The following is a 25,788-nucleotide window of genomic DNA, read 5'->3' as shown; positions in this document are numbered from 1 at the left end:
TGTAGATTTATTTTTGGTATTTGTTATGAAGAGTCTAATCACAAGATTAAAAGAATTACCACACCAAATAATTCTGAATGTGTTGCAGGTTTAATGTATAATATACCATGTACTTTTTAAAAGTTTTAAAATTTTCATTATTTTTGCCATCTGGAGGATAAATGTCATTTTCAATAGGCCCAAGTTCAGTCTTCCATCTGTGGTGTAATTTCTGAAATAATTATTTCAGAAATATTTCTGAAATAATTAAGGAGATCCGTTAGTAGCCCTTTTAGGTGTAGATAATTGGCATCTACTTTTTAAAAAAAACAATTTTTTTTAAATTTTTAAATAGTGCTTCTTCGGGCGGAGGAGGAAGTAGGGGTGCACCTCAGCACTATCCCAAGACTGCTGGCAACAGGTATAGTAAGTGTGTAGTAACAATGAGCTTTATAAGGCAGATTTAGATTAAGTCTTTTCTCATGCATAAGAGTACAGCAATAGATACTACTAGGAATCCTAATTCTACTGGGCACAGTTTCTGCTGCATATCCTTAATTTAGAATATTAGTTCTTGATTGTTCTTTTGCTAAATCATCTGAATTAGCGCTCTCAGACTGCTGTTTTATCCCCTTAACTCTTTGGATTATTTTCACTAATGTTATTTCTGAAATCAGCAGTTATCGTACTAATCCATAGGAAAGCCCTATGCATGCAGCATGGTCATAAGACATTAGAAGATATTCTAAAGGTGTGGCTCTTGGGACAGCAGCATTGGCATCATCTGGGAGTTAATAAGAATGCAAATTATCTGGCCCTTGCCCAGCTCCACTAAAACAAAACTGGGGGGTAGGTCCAGCCATCTGTTTTAAATAAGCCCTTCAGGTGATTCTGATGCACACTGTTTGAGAATCACTGATTGTGAGTTGCTTAGTTGGACAGGACGTTGAAAAAATGTAAACTTTTTATTTAGAAAGATGTCTGATCAGTATGACATTTGATATGTGACAGTAAGGTTTTAAGTTGTTTTAATTATAAATATCAATTTTTACTAGCGAGTTCCTGGGGAAAACCCCAGGGCAAAACGCTCAGAAATGGATTCCTGCACGAAGCACTAGACGAGATGACAACTCCGCAGCAACAACTCCGCAAAATGAAAAAGAACGACATGATGCAATCTTCAGGAAAGTAAGAGGGTAAGTGTGTAGATCCCTTTTGTCTTTTTACTAAAAGGTTGGGAGATGAGTTGGCCATGGTTGTCTTGTGTATATGCTATATATCCAGAAGCAGTGTTCATGTCCAAAGTGTGTATTTTAATGACTTCCAGTGTTTTTTTTTTTTTTTTTTTTTTTTTTTTGTTCGGTTATCTTAACCAAAGACTGCAGCATATAGGTTTAGGTTTAGGTTTCTTGAGGCTTAGAGTTGCTTACAGTCATGGGGTTAAAATCCACAAGCCTTTTGTCCTGATGTTTCCCATGCCTGGTGTGTAACCCACTGAAGCATGGAACATATGGTATTTAGTTCCTGAATTTAGCCTTGATGATGAGATTCTTGTTTTCTGGGTTTTGAGGTAGCGAGAAGAATTATCAAAACACTGGGGACCCCCAACCCAGGTACAGATATGATCTAAATAATAGAGGTGTTATTTTAACATACTCTTGGCTACATGGGTAAGAAGATAGGTCTTAGATAGTAAGTGATGGAAGAAAAAATTAACATAATTTAAAAGAGTTGTTTTTCACTCTTAATTCTTTGTTGCCTGACACTTGTGCAATTCCTTTCTCCCCAGCATACTAAATAGCTTACTCCTGAAAGTTTGAACAAGCTATCCTTGAGCTTCCTCATGGGGGTGTAGATCTAAACTCATCCTTAAAGGGTCAAACTGCTGGTAGTTAAAAGTTGGCTTAACTGAAGAAAATAGTAACAGATCCAAGGGTTTTTTGGTACAACTTACATTGTTGCTTAAAACTCAGGTGTGAGCTAGATACATTTATTTTTGAATTGTGGTGGTGCTTTAAAAAAAGAACCACTAAGTTTTGAAAGCATCAGATTTAAGAGGTGGCTGTTTATTTTATATTGAAGTATAGTTAGACATACAGTGTTAACAATTAGTTTCAGGTGTACGACATAGGGATCTGATAATTTGATACATTACACAGTGCTTATAGCAAGTGTGGTTGTCCTGATATAAAGGGTGCATTTATAAATTGTTCACGCTAAAAAATACATATATGTTCATACTATGTGTGGAGAGTTAGGGGCTAAAGCACAGGCTAATCAGGTTTTGGGGGGTGGTGTTATGTTTTTCTGTGGAAAGCCTCTTTTGGTCTTGGAAATGAATCGTAGGGTAAGTTGATAGTAAGATTCCAGTGTCTGTTTATAGTTTCAATATCCAAGATATTTTCAACTCTTGGTGGTGGGATGTGACTCATGAAATCTGTACAGTTGGACTTTTTTGGTACCATTTTCGAGCTAATATTTGCTTGTATTATTCTGGGGTGTGTGCTAATTATTTTACATGCATAAGGTAGATAGGCCGAGATCTTTTACGACATTTAAGTTCTTAACGACAATTAAGATCCTTAAGACTTGCAAGGAGGGTATCAAGTTAAAGCAAGGGTTCTTTCAAAAAGTAGTATTTAGTTTTAAAAATGTCATTTTCTGTAGATTGTGGACAAGCCCTAGAAGAGCCAAAGTATAGCTCACTGTATGCTCAGCTATGTCTGCGATTGGCAGAAGATGCACCAAACTTTGATGGCCCAGCAGCAGAGGGTCAACCAGGACAGAAGCAAAGCACAAGTAAGTGGTGGTGTTGCTTGCTAACTTTTTAAAATTGATTGAAAGATTTCATTAACAAAACCTGCCAAATGTCTTGTTTCCTATAGACATTCAGACGCCTCCTAATTTCCAAATTACAAGATGAATTTGAAAACCGAACCAGAAATGTGTATGGTGAGAGTTTATATTTGTTACGTGGTACTGGTGTATTTTCAACTTTATTCTGGAAGTTGACTTTTTTCCTTTGTTGTATATTTTCAGTCTATGATAAGCGTGAAAATCCCCTCCTCCCCGAGGAGGAGGAACAGAGAGCCATTGCTAAGATCAAGATGTTGGGGAACATCAAATTCATTGGAGAACTTGGAAAGCTTGATCTTATTCATGAATCTATCCTTCATAAGTGCATCAAAACAGTAAGTATGGGAATTTTGGTTTAGATCAGCCACTGGGTGGGTACACATTGTGTGGGGGAAGGTCCCATTATAATTGCTTCGTGCCATTGTAGAATGTTGGTGGGCTTGTTAAATATTCCAGATGGCTAGCAGAACTTACTTAAATGTTACAAATAGGTATTTAAAGTACACCACAGTGTATTTGTAAACTAGGGGTTAGAATTACCTACTTTGGTTAAAATTGCTTTAATTTGGAAGGATTTCTTGTATAGTGGCCAAATAGTAACTGTTCTTAGTACTGTGTATGAGTGTGCTCCATCATGCACACATGAGGACAAGTGTTAAAACGATAAACCAAACAAGATTTTGTCAACCTGTGGCATTTATTTCTTTGGTAGCTTTTGGAAAAGAAGAAGAGAGGTCCAACTTAAAGATTGGGAGAGGATTTGGAGTGCCTCTGTCAGATAATGAGGACAGTGGGACCTAGATTAGACCATGAACGAGCCAAGGTATGTGTGTGGCTGAATAGCCTGTCTTAATTTTATTTAAATCAAAAGAATTGTTTTTGTGATGTAGGGGATTGGCCTATTCTTGATTATAAAGGAAGAAGTCTTTAAAAGATTTAAGTAAGTAGTATATATTTGCCATAACACTTTTTTCTAATGAGGTATTTCTGTTTTATGAGTCCTTAATGGATCAGTAACTTTGCCCGAATGTGCTCCTTGATGTTAAGTAAGGAATTGCCAGCGAGGATTCGTTTCCTGCTGCAGGTAGAACTGGTTTAAATAGTTGATAAGCTTATTCTTCTCTTCTGGAATATTAAAACTTACTAAAACTTTTTAAATTAAAGGATACCGTAGAGTTGCGAGAACAGCATTGGGTTCCCTCGCAAGGCTTTTCTTGACAATGGACCAAGACGATCAATCAAATCCGTCAAGATGCGTAAAAGTAAGAGGCTGGTGGTTTTGCTCCTTTTTTTTTTTTTTTTTTTTTTTAAATTTAAAGATTTATTTATTTGAGAGAGGGGGAGCATGAGAGGCGAGAAGGTCAGAAGGAGAAGCAGACTCCCCATGGAGCTGGGAGCCACATATGGGACTTGATCCTGGGACTTCCGGGAATCAGGACCTGAGCTGAAGGCAGTTGCTTAACCAACTGAGCCACCCAGGCGCCCTGGCGGTTTGTTTTTAATCGGGTGGTTAAGTTATGAAACTGCAACGATCGGTTAACACTGGAGTGAGACTCTTACTGGTGGAGCTTAGTGTCTTTAGTTCCTTGTATAGTGTTATGGGAAAGAGTTATATATAGAGATTACATAATTAGCACTCTAGTAGTCTAGAAGTTGTTTTTCTCAGTATAAGGATTTTAGTGTTCAGGTAAAAATAGTGTCTGGAATCAGGTGTTTATTCACGTTATTTTAAAGGATCTAGGGGTGTTATTCCTGCTCCTATGGCTCAAGGAATGAGAAGTGACTTCTTTCTGGAGGGACCGTTCATCCACCCAGGATGAAAATGGATAGGGACCCACTTGGAGGACTTGCTGATATGTTTGGACAAATGCCAGGTGATTTTTAACTGAAACTGGTTTCAGTTTACCAAAACAAAAAACCCTTCACCATTTTAATAGTAGCAGAGTTGTAAAGAGTTGTTCATCTGTGTATTTTAAGGTAGCGGAATTGGTACTGGCCCAGGAGTTATACAGGATAGATTTTCACCCACCATGGGGCGTCATCGTTCCAATCAACTCTTCAATGGCCATGGGGGACACATCATGCCTCCCACACAATCGCAGTTTGGAGAGATGGGAGGCAAGTTCATGAAAAGCCAGGTAAGAAAACATTGAAAATGCTTAGGTAACAAGTATTAAATCCAGTAATGTATATGATTTACTTTTTGCTCTTTTAAAGATTCAGATATTTTACAGTCATATATGTTTTTCCTAGACCAAATACATATGTATGACAGTTATTTAAAATTGGGTAAGATGCTTATCTTTAAGTTTAGTAAAATTGAAGCACTTTTATTTGACAGGCTAGATTTTATTCTTCCCTTGTTTTCATCTTTTGCTTCCTCTGGGCAAGTTCATTTTAAACTTTTCCTTATGGCTTGGCTCATCCCTTTGGTACTTGATTACCATAATTGTGGACCCCTTTTTATCTAGACTTTCTTTCTCCCTTTCTAAAATAGGGGCTAAGCCAGCTCTACCATAACCAGAGTCAGGGACTCTTATCCCAGCTGCAAGGACAGTCGAAGGATATGCCACCTCGGTTTTCTAAGAAAGGACAGCTTAATGCAGATGAGGTACATTTGCCTATGTTACTTATATACCAAAGTTGTCCAATTTAGAAATCTATTGCCCGATGATTATAAATAAGACGCGTTATGAAGAGGACTTAATGCTGGCGTTCTTCACCTTCTTCTTTCTTTTCTGTGACTTCTTCTTCTTTCTTTGGATTCCAGCGTCCTGTGAGCGAAGATTATGAGATATGAGGGCAAGTCTCTAAGTCTTGAGTTAGAGCAAAGAAAATGGTTTGTCAAGATTTTGATTGTGATTTTCCTGTAAATGACTAATTTTCTGATTTTTAATACTTTGTGATCTCGCCTAGGAGAATTCTAGTACAAAATAATTTGTAACAGTAATCTTACTTTCGTCTGGATCAGATCTTTAGTGTTCTTGTTTAAAAGTTATGTTAACATGGAGCAACTTTTTTAAGCCATCAGTTCTCGAATTTCTCTCTTAGTGTCTGGGATGTTTGTTTATGCTGAATTAATTGTGGATGTTGGATTTAATGTTTTGCCATCTCCATGTTGTCGATTTTTTGTTGTGATCTGTTTTAATTCTAGATTAGCCTGAGGCCTGCTCAGTCGTTCCTAATGAATAAAAATCAAGTGCCAAAGCTTCAGCCCCAGATAACTATGATTCCTCCTAGTGCACAACCACCTCGCACTCAAACGCCGCCTCTGGGACAGGTAGGTCTATAATACAACAACATTTTCTCTTGTTAGAGGACTTTCTGAAGACTTTTAGTGTCTTCTTTTTAACTTCATGAGGGGTTTTTTTGTTGTTTTTTAAGACACCTCAGCTTGGTCTCAAAACTAATCCACCACTTATCCAGGAAAAGCCTGCTAAGACCAGTAAAAGCCACCACCATCGAAGGAAGAACTACTTAAACTAACTGTAAGTTTCAAATATCCCATAGTTAATTCATGGAGTGTATCTATCTGAACTAGGGAAATACTAAAGATACTTGGATTATATTCTTTTCAGGAAACTGTTGTGACTGAATATCTGAATAGTGGGAATGCAAATGAAGCGGTCAATGGTGTACGAGAAATGAGGGCTCCTAAACACTTTCTTCCTGAGATGTTAAGCAAAGTAATTATCCTGTCACTAGATAGAAGTGATGAAGATAAAGAAAAAGCAAGTTCTTTGATCAGTTTGCTCAAACAAGAAGGGATAGCCACAAGTGACAACTTCATGCAGGTAAACGCTTGTCTGATTCTGTGAGGACTCTTCTGCATTTATATTTGAGAACTGATAAACTGATTGTTGTGTATTCCTTCTAAGGCTTTCCTGAATGTATTGGACCAGTGCCCCAAACTGGAGGTTGACATCCCTTTGGTGAAATCATATTTAGCACAGTTTGCAGCTCGTGCCATCATTTCAGAGCTGGTGAGCATTTCAGAACTAGCTCAACCACTGGAAAGTGGCACCCATTTTCCTCTCTTCTTACTTTGTCTTCAGCAGTTAGCTAAATTACAAGATCGAGAATGGTTAACAGAACTTTTTCAACAAAGCAAGGTCAATATGCAGAAAATGCTCCCAGGTAAGAGAATGCTGGGGATTTTTTTTTGTTTTGAATAGCAAGTCTAGAGAGTTTTACTTAGTACTTTGAGTGGATTTATGTAGATCTTCACAGTTTTTATTATCCTGTCCAGCCTAGTGATAAGCATTACCACAGACTAGAGGTCACCTTTTGTAAAAAGTGATTATGATTTAATGACTATTTGAGCCAAATACTAAGTGTTTCCTTTGCTGGGTTTATTTTTATGTTAATCTCGTACATTTGGGAAATAATTTGTGAAACTGTTCTCTAGACCGGCCAGCTGGCTAAAATGAACTACCTAATGATGGAGATGGTTTTTGTCTCTTCAGAAATTGATCAGAATAAGGACCGCATGTTGGAGATTTTGGAAGGGAAGGGACTGAGTTTCTTATTCCCACTCCTCAAATTGGAGAAGGAACTGTTGAAGCAAATAAAGTTGGATCCATCCCCTCAAACCATATATAAATGGATTAAAGATAACATCTCCCCCAAACTTCATGTAGATAAAGGATTTGTGAACATCTTAATGACTAGGTAAGATAAAGTCCAGAGTTAATGCTTTATTTACCAGAAAACGTCTAAGGCAAGGGACTAAGAATTGTCTTTCTTAAGCTGGAAAATTTTGCTTTTGGGTTCTAACACAGTCTTTCTTTGCAGCTTCTTACAGTATATTTCTAGTGAAGTAAACCCACCCAGTGATGAGACAGATTCTTCCTCTGCTCCTTCCAAAGAACAGTTAGAGCAGGAAAAACAACTGCTTCTTTCTTTCAAGCCAGTAATGCAGAAATTCCTTCATGATCACGTTGATCTGCAAGTCAGTGCCCTGTATGCTCTTCAGGTGCACTGCTACAACAGCAACTTCCCCAAAGGTGAGTGGGAGAAGGACGGTGAGTGGGGGCCGTGTCTCCCTACAGTGCACTAGATAACGGGATTGCATACTGTCTTGTAGGCATGTTACTCCGCTTTTTTGTTCACTTTTATGACATGGAAATTATTGAAGAAGAAGCTTTCTTGGCTTGGAAAGAAGATATAACCCAAGAGTTTCCTGGGAAAGGCAAGGCTTTGTTCCAGGTAAATGTTTTGTTAGTCATTGTAGTCTGTTTTTTTCAATTTACATGGTATTTTGCATCCTATAGTTCACTTTTAAAGGCTCTTCATTAAATACTTAGATTTATCTGTACCTCTCCTTCTGTACTGTTGGAATCTCTGGTAAAGTCAGCAGTTAGCACAGTGAGGGAGAGCCATGAAGTGATGAAAGGCTTCAATCTAGTGATATGCAATCTAGTGATACGCAATCAAGTGATATGCAATGTTATTGATGGCTAGCATTTTTTAGAAATATACTTAGAAAGGTTGTGAACAATTACACAAGACTGGATTTAAGCTTTTTAAAAAAAAAAAAAAGAGATCGCTTCTGATTTTTCACACCTCAGTTTTAGATCTTAGTGTGGCATTCTAGCCCTAGGCGAAGAACTTTATACTTCTGGGGATTTTTTTTTTTTTTTTTCATTTTTTTTTTTTTTTTTAATATTTTTTTAAGATTTTATTTATTTGACAGATCACAAGTAGGCAGAGAGAGAGGGGGAAGCAGGCTCCCTGCTGAGCAGGGAGCCCGATGCAGGACTTGATCCCAGGACCCTGAGATCATTACCCGAGCCGAAGGCAGAGGCTTAACCCACTGAGCCACCCAGGCACCCCTGGGGATTTTATTTTTAAAGATTTTTTTGACAGCAAGCAAGAAAGGGAACACAAGCAGGAGGAGTGAGGAAGGTAGAAGCAAGCTTTCCAAAGAACAGGGGGCCCAAGGCAGGGCTCAATCCCAGGGTCCCTGGGATCATGACCTGAGCTGAAGGCAGATGCTTAACGACTGAGCCACCCAGGTGCCCCACTTCTGGGGATATTAAAATCACTGTACATGATCACTCACAGAGTGGTTTAAACAGGTTTCAGAGAGATTTAGTGGTCTGTGGTTTTCCAGGGGATTCAGGCTTTGAGAAACACTGGTCTCTACAGTGTCTTTGTGAGGAGTATCTGTGAAGCATTTATCATTAGCCCTGTCCTTTAGGAATCTGATTGAGCAATCCTGAGGTGGGGCTGGAAATCTGCTTCAGGAAATCTTCTCTCCTCTTCCTCCCCAGTCCTGCTAAACTTAGGTTTGGGAGGAGCCCCCTGTCCCTTACTGAACCTGAGAGGTAACTGGAAGCAGTATCATGGAATGACACCCAGGCTCACAGACTGTAAATCGCTTCCCAAGTACAACTCGTCCACACCTTTTTAAAGTAACTCCCAGCCAGTAGACAATAATTAGCAATGTGTTCTGAAGGCTTTTGCAATCATAAAAGGTATAGACTACTTAAAAGTTCTCCTTTGGTGGGTTTGGTAGCTCGGTCCTAAATCAACTATTGGTTTGAGTTTTTCTATCTTGTGCAAGTGTGGCTTAACTTTATGGAATGACAAATTCACAGGTGAATCAGTGGCTAACCTGGCTAGAAACTGCTGAAGAAGAGGAGTCCGAGGAAGAAGCTGACTAAAGAACCAGCCAAAGCCTTAATGTGCAAAACATACTGTTGCTATGACGTAACTGCATCTGACCTAAACCACTGCGAAAATTCATTCCGCTGTAATGTTTTCACAATATTTAAAGCAGAAGCACGTCAGTTAGGATTTCCTTCTGCATAAGGTTTTTTTTGTAGTGTAATGTCTTAATCATAGTCTACCATCAAATATTTTAGGAGTATCTTTAATGTTTAGATAGTGTATTAGCAGCATGCAATAATTACATCCTGAGTTCTCAAGCAGAGGCAGTCTATTGCAAGGACCTTCTTGCTGCCAGTTACCATAGGCTGTTTAAGTTAGAAAACTGAATAGCAACACTGAATACTGTAGAAATGCACTTTGCTCAGTATACTTGAGTTGTTGCAATATTTGATTATCCATTTGGTTGTTACAGAAAAATTCTTAACTGTAATTGATGGTGTTGCCGTAATAGTATATTGCCTGTATTCTACCTCTAGTAATGGGCTTTATGTGCTAGATTTAATATCCTTGAGCCTGGGCAAGTGCACAAGTCTTTTAAAAGAAACATGGTTTACTTGCACCAAAACTGATCAGTTTGAGAGATCGTTAATGCCCTTGAAGTGGTTTTGTGGTTGTGAAACAAATGGTGAGAATTTGAATTGGTCCCTCTTATTATAGTATGAAATTAAGTCTACTTAATTTATCAAGTCATGTTCATGCCCTGATTTATATACTTGTATCTATCAATAAACATTGTGATACTTGATAGTGTTGTGTCTTTAGGTAGAAGCCACACATTTATGAGAATTACTGTGAATTTAGTTGTGTAGCAACAAACTTGGTAACATTTGCCTTTAGAATTATAAGTCAAAACACTAGCCCTGGCCTACACTGCCTACATTTGATCTAGTGCCCTCCTGTCCTTACCCAATACCCAGTAAATCTGATCAGATTTTCTTATTTTTGCCCCTTGTTCACTCTGCCCTGCTTCCTGGGATGTACCATGCATTCCTCCCCTCACCCCGTAGTCTTCCCTAAGCCTTGGCTCAACTGTCAGGTTAATTAGTAAGGGCCTGTCTCCCCTGTGAAAACAGCCCTTGTTATACCTCTTAACCTCCTTTACATATATCGCCATGTCCACCATTATTGTGACTATGTGTTTATATCGGACTCCAACATGTGAGGAGATGGACATTTTTTTGTTCACTGTTTCCCCAGCACCTAGAACAGGACCTACGCACAGTAAGCATATTTATTGAACCCAATCACAAATTAAGTTTATCCTATGGGGCAGGATCTGGACATAGGTGGGGGTTTTTTGGTGTACTTTAAGATTTTATTTGACATCACAAGCAGGCAGAGAGGGCTAAACAGGTTCCCTGCTGAGGAGAGAGCCAAATGGCGGGGCTTGATCCCAGGACCTGAGATCATGACCTGAGCAGAAGGCAGAGGCTTAACCAAGCCACCCAGGTGCCCCTGGACATAGGTCTTAAGTTCCTTTCAAGTTCTAAGACTGCATTCATCCCTACTTCTACTGTGCAGTGTGATCTTAGGCAAGATAACTTACTTTCATTCCTCTGGTTTTTTTTTTTTTTTTTAAGATTTTATTTATTGTGGCAGACAGATCACAAGTAGGCAGAGAGGCAGGCAGAGGGGAGGAAGCAGGCTCCCCGCTGAGCTGAGAGCCTGATGGGGTCGATCCCAGGACATCATGACTTGAGCCCAAGGCAGAAGCTTTAACCCACTGAACCACCCAGGCGCCCCCTCTGGTTGATTTTTTAAAATGGAGCCAAGGCCTGATAGCAGAAGGTAATAGAAATGGTCCCTTCCTAGCAAGAGAGCTCTCACGCATGAGGAGGCCTTTGACACATGTGAACTTGTGCTTTACCTTCTCAGTAGCTTTTCCGACTTCTCAGGAAGAGCCGCTTCCGTCCTGAGCTGCCAATCAGCAGATGAATCCAAGGGCATTTCTCAGTCTTAACTGACCTATCAAAAGCATTCAGCAGTTATTTCTTGGCCTTCTGCTTCTTCCATCTCCTTTAAGGCTCTCTTCTAGCCTGCCCCACACATGCTACTGTTCGACTCCCCTCCCACACTCAGCTCCTAGAGTTCCAAGTCTGTCTACATGCCGAAGACCTCTGTTTTGAGTCAAACCTTCCCAGGTCACCAATGGATGCGTTCAGCCCTTTCTAGACATTTTATCTGAATGTACCACAGGCAATTCAAGCTCCCCCATACCAACCGGTCCTCTCCTGGCCCTGAATGTGGCCCCTTCTCCCAACCTGAGACCTCCTTCCCAACCAGTCCCCACATTCTGTCCGTTTCCAGATCACTATCTGAAGTCCGTGGCTTCAACGCCATCTCACTGCACAGCCCAGTCTAGCCCAACTGTCTTATGCTTGAACTATTGCGACTGACAAGGGGTGTCCTCTAGGTCATCTTACTCTCCTTCCAGTCCATTCTTCAGATCACAGTTATAAAACTCTGGTCCTTCCTCTGCCCTTCAGTGGCCCCAAGTTTTCCTAGAAGAAAATACAGATTCCTTAATTTAACAATGAAGTTACCTGCTGTTTGCCCCTTTATATATTTTTTCTTTCCAGCTCCTGTCTGTGGGCCTTCTTTACTCTTCCCACCTCTCCCTCCCTTCATCTAGCCTATTACTCATCCCTTCAGGTATTAGCATAAAATGTCCCACATTTGGAAAGCTTGCCTTCCTCTGCCAAGATGGAGGAATCTGTACCAATCAGAGCTCTTGGTTGCAAAGAGACACATTCTGGACAAAGTAGGGAATTTATTGGCATCCCAGTTAAGGGATGCAAAGGAAACCCTGAGAACTAGGCTTAGAAGGGAAGGGGGATGAAGGGAAGCTGGGTAGGCTGAGTCACAGAACTCCGCTAGAGCAGTGTTGTGAGTATTCTCTTCAGACCCCAGGGCCTCCTGTGCCAGCGTCGGACTTTTCCAGGGACACCAGGTCCAGGTTCAGAGCTCCAGGCAGAAGCCCGCAACTGGCTGGGCTTAGATCACGTGTCCTGCCTTAGATCACCCTTTACTGCCTTTGTTCACTTGAACAGAGCATGGATCTGGCCTTTTGGGCCCCTGCTGTGTCAGGCAGGCCCTGCGTCCCATGAAGACGGACCGTGTAGGAGGGAACAAAGAACTCTGGAAGGGAACTTGGGTAGACAGCCATAGCAGTCTGCTACGAGGCCTCTCCTCCCCACCACCCCCTCTAGCAGCTGCCCTGCTGCGCTGTGACCAGCTGCTTACTGCCTTTCCACTGTGCTAAGAGCTCCCAGAGGGCGAGGGAGTGTCTCTTCTTCATTCCTCCATTCCCAGGGCTTAGCACAGTGCCGGACACGAGTGCCAACAAATAGAGATGGAAAGCAACAATGCATCCAGGTTTCATGGGGCCTGAGTTTTCTATAACTAGGGCATGAGGAAGAAGGTCCAATTACAAGTCAAGCCTGTCCATCGTGGTGCTAACTGGCTGAAGTCTGACCTAAGCCTTCAGTCTTGCAGAGGAGCGAGCTGGGGGCCACTGTGTGGCTCTCAGAGTCCTGAATTCTTACTAGGTTGGCAAAGATTCCACATACGGATTCTTTGAGGTTATCCTCACTGATCCATTCCATAAAGTTAACAGAGGAAACCCTGACACCCATGGATCACCAAACTGGTCCACAAGCACAGGGAGATGCAAGGACAGACTTCTGCAGGCCATGGGAGCCATGGCCTTGGAAAGGATCACAGGTCCCACCACACTCGGCGGTCCTCCCTGAGCGGCCTGGAGAAGCACAGTGCGCTCCGGCTACACCATTACTGCTGATGGAAGGAAGGTTTGCGGAATTCTTACCTAATAAACAATTTAGGACAGTTTAAAAAAAAGTGGGGGGGTGAAACTCTTAAAGGATACAAACTACAAACTTGGGGTCAGGATCCAGATAGATTCTCGTGTAAGAGTCCAGTCTGGAACTTAGCTCATTGACTCCAAGGTGACTCTAGGAAGAAGGGACCCAGCTGACACCCGCCCGCCTAACTGTCCTGCTCTGTACCACATCCTCTTCCAGTCCAATGACAAAGCACTCATCTCGCCACATTCACTTACTCATTCAGACTTTCAGAAGTGAGCACCCCAGCACTGCCAGGAGCCGGACATGGCAGGAGTCGGACACCATCTCTGCCTCCACTCCGCAAGCATCCACGGTCAGCGGGGGAGATGGACAGGAGCTGACCATGCCGCCATCATGGGCAGGTGATGAGCCGCCCTCAGCCAAGAGGAAGAAACTGGCTGGAGAAGCTGTGGCTTCAAGAAGTGTCATTCTCCTGACGAGCATTTGAGGGAGGGTTCACTAGGCAGAGGCAGGGAACCCGACCTCACCTACACCTAGCTCCGGGGAGTCCCCATCTCCCTCTCCCCCCAGGAGGACAGGGACTTCCAAGCTCCCTCACCGCACTAGATTTAGAGACAGCCTTCCAAGGGGTGTCCTTCAAGGAAGCCCTGGGCTCTGGCCAAGGAGATGTCTGAGCACAGAGCAGAGAGGAGCAGGAAGAGGACCCTGAAGCCACACAGGCTGCCAAGGCCCACAGACTGTCCTCCCACCCACCTCCCCTGGGCTTTAGTCCAGGAAGACGGGGCAGAACCAGGATCAGGCTTCCTGTCTCTGTCGCACTCTTGCTGGGCTCCCAGGAGAAGACACCCCACTGCTGTCTGGAGGAGGCTACAAGGGTTACTGGTCTTGAACATTCCCAAGAGAAAGAGGACCAAAACCTCCTGGACATGCTCATCTGAAGGTGGGGGAGAGTGAGCATTGGCTTTGGGTTGGTCCCCCTGTCCGCGGCAGATGACACCGCAGTGTGACTGAGAAACAGTGACTCCTCGAGGGCTGCTCATGAGTGCATGGGACTCAGAGCCTGGTCTGGTCTGTGACTCAAATTACTAGTTACTTGGGAATCCCGGCTTCCCAAGTGATTAGTCCCAAGAGCTTAGGCCAACTGCCTCTCCTCTCTGGGCTTCATCTGCCATATCTATGAAAGAATCCTTGGTTTGGCCACCACCTAGCGTCACTGCCAGGAGCCAGACAGGTAACAAGAAACTGTTCAATGGCTGTGGGATGGCTCTATGGGTCCATTTGGCTCAACTCCTCAGTTAGGAGGACCAACTACATGCTGGGCACTACCGCAGAGCTAAGGACGGGAGAGTGAATGAGGCAAAGGCTTTTTATGTAGCACACATTCTGGCCGATAGGAGAGAGACAAGAAAGGGTCTGTGAGAAAGTGCTACACGTAGAGAAAACAGTCACAGGGAGTGATGTGAATGCTTGCTGAAATGGGGCGTTCAGGGAAGGCCCCATGTGCAAGTGACCCTTTAGCAAAGATCTACAGAAAGTGAGGGAACGAATTATGCAGCTGTCTGGAGGAAGAACCTTACAGGCACAGGGGAAGAAAGTCAAGGGCCCAGAGATGGAAACACACATGGGGTATCTGAGGAACCACGAGGGAGCCAGTGCAGCTGAGAGCAGGGGCAAGGGCTAGAGAGAGGCTGGGGGACATGTGATCTAGCTAGACACAGTGAGGACTGTGGCTTGTATTCTAAGTGGGATGAACTGCCTTTGGAGGATTGCTAGTATTATTTATTAATAATATTAATCATTCATGAGTATTATCCATGCTTTATTATGGCGCATTATTGTGATTATTCTAGCTAACATTGCTTGAGCAGGTAACATATGCAGGCTGGATTAGGTCCATTAATCATCCCATTTAATTTTCCCAACCTCTCTGAGGCAGGTACTTTCGATCTCCATTTGACTGATGACGAAACTGAGTCCCAAAAAAGTGAAGGAGCTTGTCTAAGGTCTCTCATTGATTTAACAAGTAGTGATGAGCACCTTCTGGGGGCTCTTTTGATGCTCTAGGACACAGTGTTGTCATGGGGCTGTCATTCAAATGCTGCACTCATTTCAGGAGCTGGCACTCATCACTGCTAAGCCTGACTGGGGAGGTAGGGTACAGAAGGAAAAGAACGAAAGGAAGAGATTCACCCAGAGGCAGCGAGCTTCACCTTCCTGGGAGTGTGCGATCAGAGCACCTGAAGGAACAGGTGGCCCCCAAAGGTTGTGCCACAGGACCTGAGGTGAGGAACAATCAGCCTCCAGATCCCCCTGTTGGGGGTTGAGTTGTGTCCCACCAAAAGAGATGCTGAAGTCCTAACTGCAGGTACCTGTGGATGTAACTTTGTTGGGAAATCGGGTCTCCGATCAGATGTAATCAAGATGAGGTTGTTAGGGTGGGTCCTAGTCCAATAGGTTGGGGTCCGAGACAGAGGTGGACATTGGAGTGACGTCTCTACACAAGCCAAGGGAAGCCAAGGATCACCAGCAACACCAGAGGCTCGGAGAACAGCCTGGAACACATTCTCCCCTATAGCCTTCAGGTGTCCGGCCAACATCGAGATTTCAGACTCCTGGACTCCAGAACTAGGAGAGAGTACATTTCTGTAGTTTCACGGCACTCGGTTTCAGCCCTTAGCAACTATTGTGCTACATCTACTCTAGCAGCAGCCCCATGGCCGCCACCATGATGCCTTCTGGTCCCCACTTCTGGTCCCTTCCCCAGAACTTGCCTCACTGCTCAGCTGGGTGCAGAAGGAGAGGGAGGCACTTGGATGAACAAATGAATGAACAGCGCAGCTCTATTTAAATCTGAGAAAAATCAACTCTGAAGAAAATGACTGAACATCATGATAATCCATTTTAGCACTGAAAACTTAGAAATAAAAATAAGTGAAAAGATATAAAGTTAATCATATCAAAGGTTTTCTTAATTTGGGGCAAGGTGATCATTCTAAGTAGGATACGGTGGCAGTTCCAGATTCTGTGGGGTTTGAAGTTTAAAATCATGTGAGGGGCCCTTTTCGGGAAGAGAATACAAAATTACAAATACAGAATTAGGTTCAGGGCCAGAAGAGATGGGGACCCTGAAGCATAAGCTTCTTCAACTTCATGGAAAATCCACCTCTGCATGGAAAAGAAAATAATCCAGAAACCACAAAGGAAAGTATTGATGGATTTGTCTCATTAACCTGCTTTTCCCAAAACAAAAGACAAAGAAAAATATTTGCTGTACTCACAACAGGAAGTCAACCAGTAAGAAAAAGGCTAACTTTGGGGAGCCCAAGTGCCTGGCTCACGGCATACATTATTGGAGTCTCAGAGCAGTCCTGGTGTGCAGATATTTTTACCCCAATTTAGTCAGCAGGAAATCAGGGCTAAGGGACTCAGCCACCATTCAAATGAAGCCATGATTTAAAGTCACATAGTTGGTCATTGGAAGATTAATCTGAAGTTCCTATGTCTTCCATCAGACATGGTCAAAACTGGCACTGATTTCCAAAGGTGGGGAAAATAAAAGATGACAGCCCTGCAGTTTTCTATCCCCAGATTATCCCCAAGAGAGGGCGGGCCTGGCATTTTAGTGCTAACAATTTATTTCCAGTGACACCAGACCCTCTCAGTTTGTGCACAAGGATATACTGTTTGGCGAGGATACATGAACACCAAATGGTCCCCTAATGCTCTTTTTTAACATGGATGGAGATTCCCCCCTTTGGGCTTGGTGAAGAAAACAAAACCAAACCGAAAAAGCACAGGGAAATTTAACACAGATTTAATTGTTATTCCTGGGGGCCTGATCACACCATCTAAAGAGTTAGCCCCACAGCCAGCTCCCTGCTCAGCAGAGAGCCTGCTTTTCCTCCTCCTTCAGCCACCAGTACCCGCTCTTGCTATCTCTCTCTCTCTCTCAAGTAAACAAATAAAATCGTTAAAGATAAATAAATAAAAATCAGTATGCTATATCAGGACAACACACACCTACTAGACAAATACAAAGACCAAAAGTCTTAATGTGATGTAAGTGACCGCGTGGGGTACATTTCTGGCCAAACATAGATTCTCATGCCTGGATCACAAACCATATGCCATGGAAGGGAAAGAAAGCTACGTTCTCTTAAAAACCACATAGGAAGGGGTTTGGACACAGCTGGAGACCAAGACTCTGTCAAACATTTGTGATGAATTTGAGTAAACTTATTTTATGAGTAAAATTATTAATTTTATAATTACTATTATTATAGTGCTCTTTTTAAAGAGCACTCTTTTTACTTTTTTTTAAAAGATTTTATTTATTTCACAGAAAGAGAGAGCATAAGCAGGGAGAGCAACAGAGGCAGTGGGAGAAGCAGGCTCCTCGCTGAGCAGAGAGCCAGGACATGGGGCGTGATCCTAGGACCCTGGCATCATGACCTGAGCCAAAGGCAGCGGCTTAACCCAGTGAGCCACCCAGGCGCCCCAACCAGGCTGTTCCTTGAGCTGATCACTTCCCCTTGCTGTCTTCCTTCTCATGCCACTGGCTGCCTTGCTTCCCACCAGCACTTTCCAGCCACTTCTGTCCTCTTTTCTCCCCAGGACCCAGACCCTTAGAAGTTGACCCCATCCGATTACTCCTCTGGGTACACTCACTCCCCTGCTCTTCCAAGTCATGACTTCCTCCCTTCTCCTGTTTCCCTGAGCCTTCTTAGACTCTTCCCTCTCCCTTCCCTGTCTCTCCACACCACAGCCCCCATGAAACCATGGTGGGTGCTCCCCCAGCAAGGGCACGCTTGTCATGACGGATGACCTGGCTACTCACATTGGAGTTGTTGGACTAGTGTTGTCTGGGAGCCTCACTCCAAACCTCCTGGATCCGAATCCCCAGGTGATTAGTGAGCCCTGATACACAGCATAACACAGGCTCCCTGGCTGGCCACCAAGGATTACTCTGCGTCCCCGGGTGTGGTGGCCTGGACTCAGCTTCTACTTCACTGATAAGCAATTCGATCTGCACCCCCTCCATCCCATGCCTTCCCACCTTCCAAAAGACCAACTCGCCAACAACAGCTCTCCCCTCCTTTTACTATGGATGGAGTTCCAGCTCTTTCCAAAGGCCAAACCCTTTCCCCATTCTCAGACCCCATTCCCTGGGGCCAAATAACTGTAGAGCATTTTCTGTCCCCATGACAAGGTGCAAATGGCAGGGCCAGTGGCCACAGCAGAGGTGACTAGGAGTCAGTGGGAGTCCATGCCAGCTCACAGGACAACTGAGAGCCTCCATTCTATCTGGAATCGAGGTTTTGACAAGATCAGCCATTCACAACATGAGATTCCAACATGAAGAGTGCCTGAGTCTTCCTGGAGGAGGATGGGACAGGTGAAAGCTGAGCTCTGTGATTTCTGTGAACTGTGCAAAAGAACGGTGTACACAATTCCAAGACCAGAGTGTTCAGGGTAGACCACAAGAGGGCCGCTGGCGCTAAAGCAAGGCTTTACCATTCTTCACACCAACCCCAGCACTCATCTCTCACTTAATTGCTCAAGGTCAAGGAATATGGCGGTGCTCCCTTTTCACCCCTCCTTGGTCCAAGAGTGCACCTTCCCATTGCTTCTGCTGCCCCTTCAAGCTGGAAGCAGCAGGAGGAGAGGTAGGGAGGAGCGGGTCTACACACACAAGCGGGCCAGGACAATCCAGCAGCCGCTGAAGGCAGGAAATGAAGTGTCCCCTTCTCTCCAGCAAAGGAACTTGGAGCACTGGCTCCCATTGGAGAAATCAAAGCAGCATTGTTCCTGAGAACAAAACAGCCCAGGAGAGAACAAAGGTTTTGGCATTGATCCCTCTCAGGCAGAAGATGCTATCAGAGATACTCCACCCTGCTGAGATAAACCCAGCCTGTCCTGCACTAGAGACCCGACACACAGGTTCATTTATTAAGATCATGCTCAAGAGCAGTGATCTTTCATCGGTTTGACGAACATTTGGTGCCTTCACTATTGTAAAAATCAGAACAAAATCTGTTGAGCAAGAACAGTTTCTAAGAAACAACCACCTTCACAACTGACAGACACAGAGATAACCAGGCATCACCCTGGGCAGCGGCCACCATGTGGGTGAGGGGCACCTGGATGTGGACAAAATGGCTGCCAGTCACAGGTCAAGGGCAAGCAGGACTCCTACAAAGTGAATTTGCTGGAACTCTTGTACCAGAGACCTCAGAGCCAAGCCCTGTCCTTTTTTTTTTTTTTTTAAAGATTTTATTCATTTACTTGACAGAGATCACAAGTAGGCAGAGAGGCAGGCAGAGAGAGAGGGAGGAAGCAGGCTCCCTGCTGAGCAGAGAACCTGATGTGGGGCTTGATCCCAGGATCCTGAGATCATGACCCGAGCCGAAGGCAGAGGCTTTAACCCACGGAGCCACCCAGGCGCCCCTCGTTTTAGATTTTAAGAACAAAATATAAATGAGTAACTACTTCTTGCCAAGTCTTAGGGTTTGGCTCTTGGGAAATGTAAAAGACAGAATCCCTGCTCTCGAGTTCACTCACTCAGGTGGACCTATGAAGAGATTATTTCAATCCATGGAGTCTGAGGTGGTTTGGGGCAAAGGCTGTTCACAGCCTGAGGTACCTCCCTTTCTACAGGAGCACACGACAATAGCCAATGTTTGAATCATGACCCCGGATCATCAAAAGAGGGGTAAATACCAATTAGAGGTATCATACGCGGGATGGAGTGGGGCACAAGTGAGAAAGGGTATACAGGCAGACTCTGCGAGGGCTAGAGGTATTGTGTTCGTATTTACTACATCACACCTTCTTCTATATGCATCATACATGAATGAATGAAGCAGAGTTTTTGACAATATGGTCTTCTGACTGAACTGTCCCTTCCTCCTCCCACCCCCACCCCACATGTCGAGCTCAGGACACAATAATCTTAATTTTTAGAACAGTTTGAAATAGCATTTTCTGTGGTTTATCACCAAAAGCATCCTAACTGCAAAGGACTATAGAATTCAGCGTTTCCCTCACTTACATGGCTATAGAATTTTTTTTAAGGAATCTCTTTTGGGACTAGTGTTTCGGGGACAACACGCTGGGGGGACACACACTGGATTAGAGATTTTGGAGACAGAATTGACCAGAAGGTGAATTCGCTAATTCAGTGACTTCTGGATAAGACATTTTAAAATCCAGCCCCAGTGTCTTGCACCCAGTAAGCGTTCTCTTCACACCTTAGCTGTGGACAGCACGAACACGTACGATGGGCCCCCGGAGGGTGACCATGGTATCAATCTAGAATACATCAGCCAGGTCAAGGAAAATGCATAAAAATTTGAGATATTTTCTAAAACTCAGTATGTTCAGAAGAACAAATGTTACAAAAACATTTTGACTGTAGTAAACAGAATAAAGAAAAGCAAAAATCAAGAGCAAATATATAATTTCATATGCAAAAAAATATAATCTGTATCTATGGAAAAACTAGGCTTGAAAATGCAGACATGGTTTCTAGTTCCTTGGAACAGAAAGACCTCGTTACCCAGAAGTTGCAGTAGACTAGACAGTCTGTTCAAAATTCTCTGCCATGACCCTAGAATGTTTAACTTAAAAGGAACTCAAACATTATTACTACTATTATTTTTAGATTTTATTTATTTCAGAGTGAAAGAGAGATAGCATAAGCAGGCAGGCAGAGGGAGGGGGAGAAGCAGGGTTCCTGCCTAGCAAGGAGCCCAATGCAGGACTCAATCCCAGGGCCCCGGGACCATGACCTGAGTGGAAGGCAGACGGTTAACTGACTGAGCCACCTAGGCACCCTCAAACAAGCTTAGTGTATAGATAGGGCTGCTGATGCTGAAGAGTGAAGTGCTTCGTCCCATCAGTGTGAGTGTCAGAGTGGGGCTAGAAGCCAAGGCCTGATGCCAAGTGAGGCCCCACGACAGTCTGTAGGTTTGCTCTTCCCACATCAGCGGAGGCACTGAGGTCTGGATGAACTTGAGGGGTCTGCAGCATATACCCTTCCCTGTGGTCCCGATGCGCGCGCTTAGCTTGTGACAGACCATGCAAACACTCCCCAAAGACCAAAGCATCAGAAACTACCTTTAGGGGGAAAAAAATGCACCGGGCTGTGCTCCAAATTCTGGTTTTAGAAGTGGATACTAATCTCCTTTAAAAGGTCTATCTTGACTCTATTGGGTACTTACTTTCCCAGGGAAGAAATTGTTCATTAGTAGAATCAAAACAAGGGATACTTAGAAAGCTCCAGGAAGTCACATTCCTGGAGATTAAAACTATTTTTCTCCAGGGGCGCCTGGGTGGCTCAGTCGGTTTAAGTGCCCAACTCCTGATTTCAGCTCATGTCATGATCTTGGGGTCCTGGAATCTAGCCCTGGATCGGGCTCTGTGTTCAGCCCCTCTCTCCCTCTGCCCCTCCCCCTACTCATGCTCTTTCTCTATTAAACAAAATCGTTAAGAAAATAATTGTTTCCAGAAGAACTAGGCAGAAGCCAAGAATTTTTTATAGATGATCTATGAAAGCGTAGGTGACCTAGTCCCCCCTTAGTCTCAACAAGATCAGTGAGCTTGGCAAACAGGTCGAGACCTTCAGACCCCATTCAGACTCAGGGAGGACTTTCCTGGGAGTTCCTCACAGGCTCACTGCTGAACCTGCCTTCATAACCCTCATAGCAATCGTAGGAGCTACGTATAGCCTTTCGCTATAATGGCAGAGCTGCCCGCTTCAGAAAACCCACGTCATAAAAATAGCAATTTTTTAAAAAGATTTATTTATTTATTTGACAGAGAGAGACACAGTGAGAGAGGGAACACAAGCAGGGGGAGTGGGAGAGGGAGAAGCTGGGTTCCCGCCGAGCAGGGAGCCCGATCCCAAGACCAAGATCACAACCTGGGCTGAAGGCAGACGCCCAGTGACTGAGCCACCTAGGCGCCCCCCAAAATAGCAATTTTAGCAAAGGAAGTGATTGCGATTCAGTCAGAGTAACAAAGAGGGTTTTCTTGCCTAAACTTAAGTAAAATTTGTTTTAAGGTTTAATAGCTCCAGTAGTTGTGGTACATCGTCTAGTTCTGAATTAACTTGAAGGCCAATGCCAATCACATTCTCTAATTATACAGAGCCATTTGAAGTTCTCAAAAAACTTACCGTGTAGGAGAGGGGCGCCTGGGTGGCACCGTCTGTCAAGTGTCTGACTCTTGATTTTGCCTCGGGTTTGAGTCTCAGGGTCGTGACCTCGAGCCCCGTGTTGGAGGCCTTGCCGTGAGCATTGAGCAGGAAGGCTGCTTGAAATTCTCTCCCCCTTTCCCTTCCCCACCATGCATGCTTGCTTGCTCTCAAATAAATAAATCTTAAAAAAAAAAAAAAAGAAAAGAAAAAGAACTTTTGGGGCGGAGATGGATTTTTTTATAAAATGGAGAGTGACTCAACTGGGGAAGTAACTTCCTCAAGGTCACAGGGCTTGTCAGCGTCACAAAGGGAGATTCCATTCGAGGACACCTGGATTCCAGGATTTCTGCTCCTAACCAGCTATCCCTGGCCGCCTATCCTGCTGACAGCCACTCCCACTAAGAAGTGGAAGGCTGAGGTGTGTGCTCAAGATGGCGACGTGGGAGGATTCTGAACCCACCCCCCGCTTGGATACACTAAACCTATAGTTACCCATGGAACAATGTGCTCTGAAAAAAAAACCCCAAAACTAGCAGAGGGACCCCTTCACATCTAGCACATGGGGGGAAAAAATCACATCAAAGTGGGTAGGAAAGGGTGAGAAACCTCACCATTACCCCCCAGCCCCCGACCCCCTCACCTCCCCACCCCAACCCTCTCACCACCCCCAACCCCCTCACCTGCCATCCCTCAACAGCAACGGACAATTGGGAGGGAACTCAAAAACCCAGAGTTTCTCCCTGAGTTGGTACCCCATATTGGGCTCCCAACTTTAAGACCTCCTGAAAGACGAGCCCCCCAGAACAGCTAGTTTTGAAAACCAACAAGGTTCAAGCCCAAAAGACCTGTGGGGGGTTGCCACAAACTGAGAAACAGCTCTTAGAGAACTCACACGTGGACTCACTCACCCCACAACCCAGTGCAGAAGAGCCTTTGGAAAGTGCTCTGTCCTTCCGTGAGAACAGCTCATTTGCTAATTTTAAAGCGTGGGACCTGGGGGCAGGGGCCTGCTGGGGTACCCTCTGGACAGAAGGAAACCAGTGGGCGCTCTCTGCCGTCTCCTGGGTATCTTTGGGGCACTGTCTTCACGTCCCCCCTCTGCTCTGCATCCTGGAGATGAGCTTCAACCTGCATCTGGTGCATGGTTTTTACGGTACCCCACTTTTGTGCCGGTTAGCCCAGGGGCTGCCCCTGGCTCTCCTGGCTCTGGGTGCCAGGGGCACCTACGTTCCTGGGGCTCGGGGGTCTGTAAGCTTCAGAGCTGTTCTGGCCACCGCAGAGAGCACACTGCGACACAAACCCGTCTTTCTGAGAAAGACGGCTGTTTGCTTGTTCCGGAGCTTGGGTCTGGCCACTGATTGCGGTCTCTGGAATGGAGGCCAGTGGAAGCAATCTTTGTTCTCTCTGCTTGGCTACAGCTGTCCGATATCATAAGTAGCTACCAGCCGCAGGGCACAACAACAGGCAATGGACCCAGAACTCAGTCCTCCTGTGAAAGAAACCTACTAGCGAGTCATCATTGCTGCCACCTGAGGCTCTGGCTTCCAATCAGCCTGAATCTAGGTGTCCTCTGGGATCATCCCCTTTAGGACACTGACAGGTCTTGGCACATCCCAGCTACTGGGAGCTATGAAACATAAAATAGGTGGCTTGGATAATCAGAAAGGTTTGAGAGAAAACCAAGAACTAGGGCAGGATTCAATGATGAGTTTCAAGAGTCATCGGATATAGTTAACATTTTTTTTTCTTTTTTTTTTTTTTTTTAAAGATTTTATTTATTTATTTGTCATAGAGAGAGAAGCGAGAGTGAGCACAGGCAGACAGAGTGGCAGGCAGAGGCAGAGGGAGAAGCAGGCTCCCCGCCAAGCAAGGAGCCCGATGTGGGACTCGATCCCAGGACGCTGGGATCATGACCTGAGCCGAAGGCAGCTGCTTAACCAACTGAGCCACCCAGGCGTCCCAACATTTTTTTTTCTTGATGGTAACTTTTAAGATATAGTATTATTATTTTTTCCTTTTTTTTAAAAAAAAAAAAGAGTTTATTTACTTATTTGACAGAGAGGGAGGGAGCACAAGCAGGGGGAGTGACAGGCGGAGGGAGCCCAAAGCAGGACTCAATTCCAGGACCCTGAACTGAGATCATAACCTGAGCTGAAGGCAGATGCTTAACCGACTGAACCACCCAGGTGGCCTTATTCTTTTCTTTTTTTTTTTTTTTAAAGATTTTATTTATTTATTGGACAGACAGAGATCACAAGGAGGCAGAGAGGCAGGCAGAGAGAGAGGAGGAAGCAGGCTCCCCGCTGAGCAGAGAGCCCGATGCGGCGCTCCATCCCAGGACCCTGGGATCATGACATGAGCTGAAGGCAGAGGCTTAACCCACTGAGCCACCCAGGCGCCCCAGCCTTATTATTTTCTTAAAGATTTTATTTATTCACTTCAGAAAGAGAGGTATGTACTAAAAAGCACCTTTGGAACCAAAAACGTGAAGTAGGGAAACAGCATTACGTTAAATCCCTCCTCCATAAATAGCTCTCTGAAGGACTTTCTACCAACATGCTTTCATTACTGCTTGATGTTGAGTCATTGGTTGGGAAATGTTTTTAAATTTAGATTTTTGGGGCGCCTGGGTGGCTCAGTGGGTTAAGCCTCTGCCTTCAGTTCAGGTTATGATCTCAGGGTCCTAGGATCGAGCCCTGCATTGGGCTCTCTGCTCAGCGGGGAGCCTATTTCCCTTTTCTCTTTGCCTACTTGTGATCTCTCTGTCAAAAACGTAAATAAAATCTTTAAAATAAATAAATAAACTTAGATTTTTGTCACTTGGGGATTAAGCAGTTCACCTTGTTATATGTGACATTGGAAAGAGCAGAGAGGCCTGGATTCAGGTTCAAATCTCCCCTTCACCAGCTGCATGAACTTCTGAATCGCAGGCCCTTCACCTTTCAAAGGCAGGCAGTCATACCGCCTCTTACGTTCTAGTTCCCTTACATTCTAGTTCCTCCTCCCATGGCCTCAAATGCCCTCTCTTGACTCTTCACTTGCCTGGTCCCTTGAGTTAGTGAAGGTCTCCCGAACTTCAGGAAATCTTGATTTGACTTCCTCCCTTCTGTACCCACAACCTGTGCAAACATTACCTTCACACCATAGGGACAATGAACTTACTTCTTCACTATATTTTTGGCAGGAAAGTCCTTTTATCTCTGCATTCTCAATGACCAATATACTTATTGACTAAATTACAGCTTCCTTTTTAAA

General features: G+C 44.2%; 1 protein-coding gene and 1 non-coding gene across 2 annotated transcripts; both read left to right on the top strand.

Annotated features, from left to right (window-relative positions):
- The first annotated feature begins 2,860 nt into the window (after window positions 1–2,860).
- Window positions 2,861–10,255, top strand: EIF4G2 (eukaryotic translation initiation factor 4 gamma 2). The gene is given in 18 exon segments (XM_047691509.1): window positions 2,861–2,931; window positions 3,019–3,170; window positions 3,548–3,658; window positions 3,835–3,919; window positions 4,000–4,097; window positions 4,570–4,638; window positions 4,641–4,709; window positions 4,813–4,973; window positions 5,333–5,446; window positions 5,990–6,115; window positions 6,220–6,280; window positions 6,283–6,323; window positions 6,414–6,629; window positions 6,714–6,972; window positions 7,302–7,506; window positions 7,630–7,841; window positions 7,922–8,043; window positions 9,438–10,255. Coding segments are annotated over 14 exon segments (1,731 nt in total). The 5' UTR covers window positions 2,861–2,931; window positions 3,019–3,170; window positions 3,548–3,658; window positions 3,835–3,919; window positions 4,000–4,087; the 3' UTR covers window positions 9,504–10,255.
- Window positions 5,499–5,641, top strand: LOC125080308 (small nucleolar RNA SNORD97). The gene has a single exon (XR_007121329.1). It is a non-coding gene; the product is annotated as a small nucleolar RNA SNORD97 (small nucleolar RNA).
- Window positions 10,256–25,788: the final 15,533 nt, after the last annotated feature.

Source organism: Lutra lutra, chromosome 10 (genome assembly GCF_902655055.1).
Source record: "Lutra lutra chromosome 10, mLutLut1.2, whole genome shotgun sequence".
Lineage (NCBI taxonomy): Eukaryota > Metazoa > Chordata > Mammalia > Carnivora > Mustelidae > Lutra > Lutra lutra.
The sequence above is the reverse complement of the archived record's forward strand: the minus strand, read 5'-3'. Positions and strand labels throughout refer to the sequence as shown.